Source organism: Nannospalax galili, unplaced genomic scaffold (genome assembly GCF_000622305.1).
Source record: "Nannospalax galili isolate Female #2095 unplaced genomic scaffold, S.galili_v1.0 scaffold700, whole genome shotgun sequence".
Taxonomy (NCBI): domain Eukaryota; kingdom Metazoa; phylum Chordata; class Mammalia; order Rodentia; family Spalacidae; genus Nannospalax; species Nannospalax galili.
The window spans coordinates 192165-198164 of NW_008346151.1; the positions used below are offsets into that span (position 1 = coordinate 192165).

General features: G+C 38.4%; 1 protein-coding gene across 8 annotated transcripts in view; it reads left to right on the forward strand.

The window, feature by feature from the left end:
* Positions 1–6000, forward strand: part of Cep192 (centrosomal protein 192) — a 114399-nt gene that overhangs the window by 6062 nt on the left and 102337 nt on the right. For all 8 annotated transcript variants that reach the window (XR_003851018.1, XM_029568062.1, XM_017800484.2 and 5 more), the window contains exon 5: positions 3934–4085. Coding sequence is in view for 7 of the 8 variants with exons in the window: in XM_029568062.1 (XP_029423922.1) it covers positions 3934–4085 (152 nt within the window). In the remaining variant the exon portion in view is untranslated. The remainder of the gene's footprint in view (positions 1–3933; positions 4086–6000) is intronic.

Sequence of the window (6000 nt, forward strand, 5' to 3'; positions counted from 1 at the left end):
TTATATTTTATGTGTACGAATGTATTGCCTGCATGTATGTGAGTGCACCTGTGGTGTGCAGTGCCTGAGGAGGTCAGAAGAAAGTGTCAGATCCCCTGAACTGGAATTATGGACAGTTAGTTGCCATGTGGATACTGAGACTCAAACCCAGCTCCCCTGTAACAGCAGCCAGTGCTCTCAACTGCTGAGCTGTCTCTCCAGCCCCTTCCTTATGTGTTCTAATCATGTTTAGCCTTCTAAAATAATGTTTTTCTGACTGTAAATTAACATGCTCTTTGGAATAAGTTAAAAATATAGACAGCTACTAGGAAGACTAAATAAAGGCCTGTTACAATTAATAAAGAGACACTGTTGACATTTTCTTTAAAAAAATTATTATGTTTGTTTGTGTGTGGTATATGCATACCACAGCACATATGTGGAGGTCAGAGGACAACTTATAGGAGTTGATTCTCTCCTTTACCATGTTGGTCCTGGGGCGTGAACTCAGGGCATTAAGCTTGGTGGCAAGACTGACCTTGAACTCAAAGAAATCTTCCTGCCTCAGCTTTCTGAGTATTGGGATTTCAGACAGGCATGACTGCACCTAATTCTGCATTTTATAGTCTCCCAGATTTTCTTTCTTTTTTAGGGGGGCAAAGGGTACTGATGGGCATTCTAGACTATTTTCTATATATATTTAAACTTTCATAAAATAGAATTAAACTATGTGTATTGTTTTACCTTTTATTTTTTTATTTTTTAAAAATATTATTTTTACTTTATGTGTACGTGTGTATTTCCTGCATGTAGGTAAGTGCACCATGTCGTGCAATGCCCACAGAGGACAGAAGAGGTAGTCAGATCCCCTGGAACTGGAGTTAGGGACAGTTGTTAGCTGCCATGTGGGTGCTGGGATTCGAACTTGGGTCTTCTGCAAGAATAACCAATGTTCTTAACCACTAAGCCATCTCTCCAGCCCTGTTTTACCTTTTAAAAAACTGATATATTGCCTTCATTTTTTTGGGGGGGAGGGGGTCGTCTTTTTGAGACAGGGCCTCCCTATAGTCCCAGCTGTCCTGGAACTCACTATGTAGACCAGGCTAGCCTTGAACTCACAGACATCTGCCTGCCTCTGTTTTTTTGAGACAGGATCTACCTGTAGCCCCAGCTGACTGGAACTTGCTATGTAGACCAGGCTGGCCTTGATCTCACAAGAGATCCCTCTGCCTGTCTCCTGAGTGCTGGGATTAAAAGTGTGTGCCACCATGCCTGGCTGTATTCATCTTTTATAAAATATTTTTTTTATTGTGCTCTAAATTTTATGTATATGAGTGTATTACCTACATATATGTAAGTGTACCTGTGTCGTGCAATGCCCATGGAGGTCAGAAGAGTACGTCAGATCCCATAGAACTGGACTTACGGATGGTTGTTAGCTGTCACGTGGTTACTGGGAACTGCTGAGCCGTCTCTCCAACCCCCTCATCTTTTAATTATAGTTACTGAACACCTATCACGTTAATGGCTGTAGATTTGAGTCTGTATTGGAAAGTTAGACTATTGCAGTTTGGGTATTATAAATGTAATGGGCTTATTTATACATGTACATTTGGACAAACACTTCGAACACCTATGAAATTATTTTAATATAGAGTCCTAGGATTTTGGACTTTTTTCTGAGGCAGTATCTCATGTATTCCAGGCTGGCTTTGAACTCACTGTGTAGCCAAGGATGACCTTGAACTTCTGATCCTGATCCTTCTGCCTTCTCAAGTTCATAGCCGACCTTTGTTACAGAGATAGTTTAAGACTGGCTTGAGCAGCTTAGCAAGACCTCTTTGAATTTTTTAAAACTTTTATATTTAAAAAAAAATGTGTGTATGCATGTCTTTGTGTGTATGTATATATGTGTATGGGTGCCTGCAGAGGCCAGAAGTGTCAGATCCCTTGGAGCTGGAGTTAGAAGCAGTTGTGAGCCTCCTGACGTAGGTATTGAGAACTGTACTTCCAGAGTTGTTGGCTCCTCTGGAAGAGCAGCAAGTGCATCAAGCAGTGAGTCATCTCTCCAGCCCCTCAAATTTTTTTTTCTTAAGTTAAAAAAATACCTTATATAGCTTAGTGATAAAGTATTTGCCTGGTATACATGAGGCCCTGGATTCAATCCCCTATTACTATCAATAAATAACATAAGTCCTGACTTTAAAAAATTATTGTCATTGTGTTGTTCTCTAATCTTTCTACTATTTGTGATATAATTTTTTTTTTTTTTTTTTTTTTTTTTTTTTTTTTTTTGGGAGTTTTGTGAAAATATATTCATGATTGTAATATCTTCTTGACTGATTCTTCCTTTGATCAAAATGAAATATCCCTCTTTGTCTTTTCTGGTTAGTTTCAGTTTAAAGTCTATTTTGTCCGATATTAGGATTGCTACGCCTGCTTTTTTCTTAGTGACATTTGCTTGGTATATTTTTTTCCATCATTTCACTTTGAGATAGTGTCTGTCCTTGAAAGTGAAATGAGTTTCTTGCAGACAACAAAAAGATGGGCTTTGTTTCTTAATCCATTCATACAGTCTGTGTCTTTTGACTGGGGAGTCAGTCCATTAATGTTTAAAGTTATTAATGAAAGATGAGTATTGAACCCTGTCATTTTTATTTCTGTTTACATTCTCAATATAGCTGTGCTTTTCCACATTTTTGAGACAGGGTCTCCTTGTAGCCCCAGCTGTCCTGGAACTCACTATGTAGACCAGGCTGGCCTCGAACCCACAAAGATCCGCCTGCCTCTGCCTCCCAAGTGCTGGGATTAAAGGCATGCGCCACCAGGCCCGGCTGTGATATAATTTTTATACCATTTATTATAGGCCTTTGGTATACCTCTGCCCTCTTTTATTGAAGGTGAAATTTCCCATTATTATCTATACATGTGCCTTTGGTTTAAGCTAATGGTGTTTAATATATGGCAGTCCCTATAAAGAGATAGAGAAAATTGGGAGATAAACTGCAGCAGGGCAAGAGTTACCTCAGAGACAGAAGTTGTATGTGGGAAGCATGGACGGGCTCTTATGACTTCAACTTGGAGTTTATGGTTTCTCTTTTCATCAATTCTGGCTGAATTTAAGCCTGATTCCTGGACTCTGTCAAATGGTAAATTTGTTGCATTTGGAACTTTTCCCTGAGCGTTCTTCTTTATGCCTCCTTGCTGTAGTGAGTTGCTATAGACCCACTAGCTGGAAATAGGTTGAAGGAAAATTGCCTTTAAGGAAAGCCATTTTCATATCCCTATAAAACAGTAGAGGCAGATAGAAAGTTAGGTGTTAAGAACAGAAGTGGAAGTAGAAATAAACTTGTAAAACTTTTATTACCAAAGCATGGTGGCATACTGCAATCCTAGCACTTGGGAGACGGGCAGGAGGATCATAAGTTCTAGTCTAGGCTGGTCTACATGGCAAGTTGTAGGCCAGCCAGGAACCCAGTGAGACCCCATCAAAAAACAAAACCAAACCTGAACCAAAAACAAACTAAGAAGTACAGAACCTTGATTAATTAAAGAATTTAGCTGTTTTGGCAAACACACTATTATATAGTATTTCTTGCTTTTAGGAAACTGTTGTTTTTGGGGTTTTTTTTCCCCATAGACATAGTTTTAGACTTACTTGTGTGAGAAAGGGAAAAAAAAAAGTAATTATTTTCACTTGAGAGGGAGAGTAGCAATGAGATATTTGCTGTGGATCTGGTAGACTGTGTCAACAGGACCCAGCATGCTCATCTCGTCCTCAGAATGCCACTAGCATTGCCAGTTGGATTTTCTGGCTGAACTTAACTTAGAAGTGATCATTTCACTGTGTGATCTCTTGTTTTCCCTCTTGAAAGATGAAATACAAAGCTGATTAATACTTTATAGATTTACCTAAGGTAACTAACATTTTATCATAATTCTCCTTTAAAAAAGTTCTATCTCTAGGAAAGAGAAGTATATACAAAGTCCACGTTTGTTACATGCTCTCACAAATACAAGAGCAGAAGAGCATCAGGTTAACACTACCACATCCCTTCAGGGGCAGGATCTTTTGGACAAAGTTTCACCTCTGGAACAAGTAACAGGTACTGAACTGGAAATTAAATTCTTAATGTATAGATTTTAAAGGTTTTTCATTTCCCTGTCTTTTGACTGTTACTTATTTTATGTTATGATAAACAGAATGATTTGGTTTAGCATCTACTTCATAAATCATATTTACAAGAATTTCCAGCAGTTTAAGATTCTTAAAATTTTCATGTATACAAGTGTTTTGCCTGCACGTATATAGGGGTACACCATGTGCATAGAGTGCCCATGAATGCCAGAAAATGGAGTTGGATCCGCTGGAACTGGAGTTAACAGATGGCTATCAGGCACTATGTTGGTGCTGGGAAACCAAACCCGAGCCCTCTGGAAGAACAAGAAGCACTCTTAACCACTGAATCATCTCTCTACCCCCTTATAATATTTTGTAGAGGTCTCTTAACCAGTCCTCTGGATTGTCTTGGTGGGTTTGAAATGTCCTTTTCCTTTGAAGCCCTGCTGTCATATAGGCCTAGCATGTTTATGTTTAGAACAAAGAGCCTATTTCTAGGATTCTTTTCCTCTCAGAAAAGAATACAGAAAGGTATTTAATAGTATTAGTCATCAGAGAAATGCAATTCAAAATCATAACACTTCACATCCAAAACAACTTATCAAAAAGACAAAAATAGCAAACATTGGTGAAGGTTTAGAGAAACTGAACCTTATAACATTTATGGTGGGAATGGAAAATGGTATACCTGCTATTATCTGATTTTAGGAAAATGGTTTGACAGTTTCTTAAAACATTAAAAACAATTTACCATGTGTATTAATCAGACTGTTTGTGCTTTTGACAAATAGCCTAAAGAACCTTAGGTGGAGAAAGGATTTATTGTAGCTTGCAGTTTCTATCACGATAGTTCATGTTCAGCTGTCTCCACTGCTGCGCACCTGTGGGGAGTCCTGAATGTCGTGGTGGAGAGCATGTGGCAGAGCAAAGCAGTTCTACTCCTGGTGGACAGGAAGCAGAGAGACATGTAGAAGGGGCAGGGTGCAAAATAAATCCTTTAAAAGCTTCCCCTCATGACCTGCTTCTTTCCAGGCCCCACCTAATGTTTCTGTTACCTCCCAGTAACAAATGACATCACATTTTGTGTCCATTAGTAGGTTAATCCAGCTGGGGACCAAGCCTTCATCCAGTGAGCCTTTTAGAGGGCATTTCATGTCCAAATCTTATACCATATAATCCAACAAGTCCATTCTCAAATATATACTAAATAGAAAGAAAAGCATGTCCACACAAATGCTTACACATGAATGTTCATAGCAATGTTATTCACAGTAGCTAAAAGGGGAAACAACTCATATGTCTACCAGTTGATGAGTGAATAAACAAGGTGTAGTGTGCATTGCTAGAGTACTAGTCATCCATAAAAAGGACTAAATAAAGTACTGATATATTATTTAGAAAGCATGCTAATTAAAGGAGACAGACGCAAAATTCCATTAATCCATAGAGACAGAAAGTAAATGAGAGGCTGTCAGAAGCTAGGGGAGAGGGAATAGGAAGTGATTGCTAATGATGGCTGAGCAATCTAAGGAATATTCTAAAAATTACTGAATTGTATACTTTAAAAGAATGAATTAGGGGCTGTAGAGATGGCTCAATTGTTAAAGAGTACTGGTTGCTCTTGCAGAGTACCTACTCGACAGCGAACAACTAACTGTAACTCAATTTTCAGGGGATCTGACACCCTCTTCTGACCTCACTGGATACTACACAACATGGGTGTACTAATTTTTTGTTTTGTTGGGAATTTTTTTTTTTTTTTTGGTCTTTTTGAGACAGCGTCTCCCTGTAGCCCCAGCTATCCTGGAACTCACTATGTACTTATTATATACAGGCAGACAATATACTCATACACATAAAATAAAAATAAATAAATTTTTTAAAGATTAAGCAAAATAGAA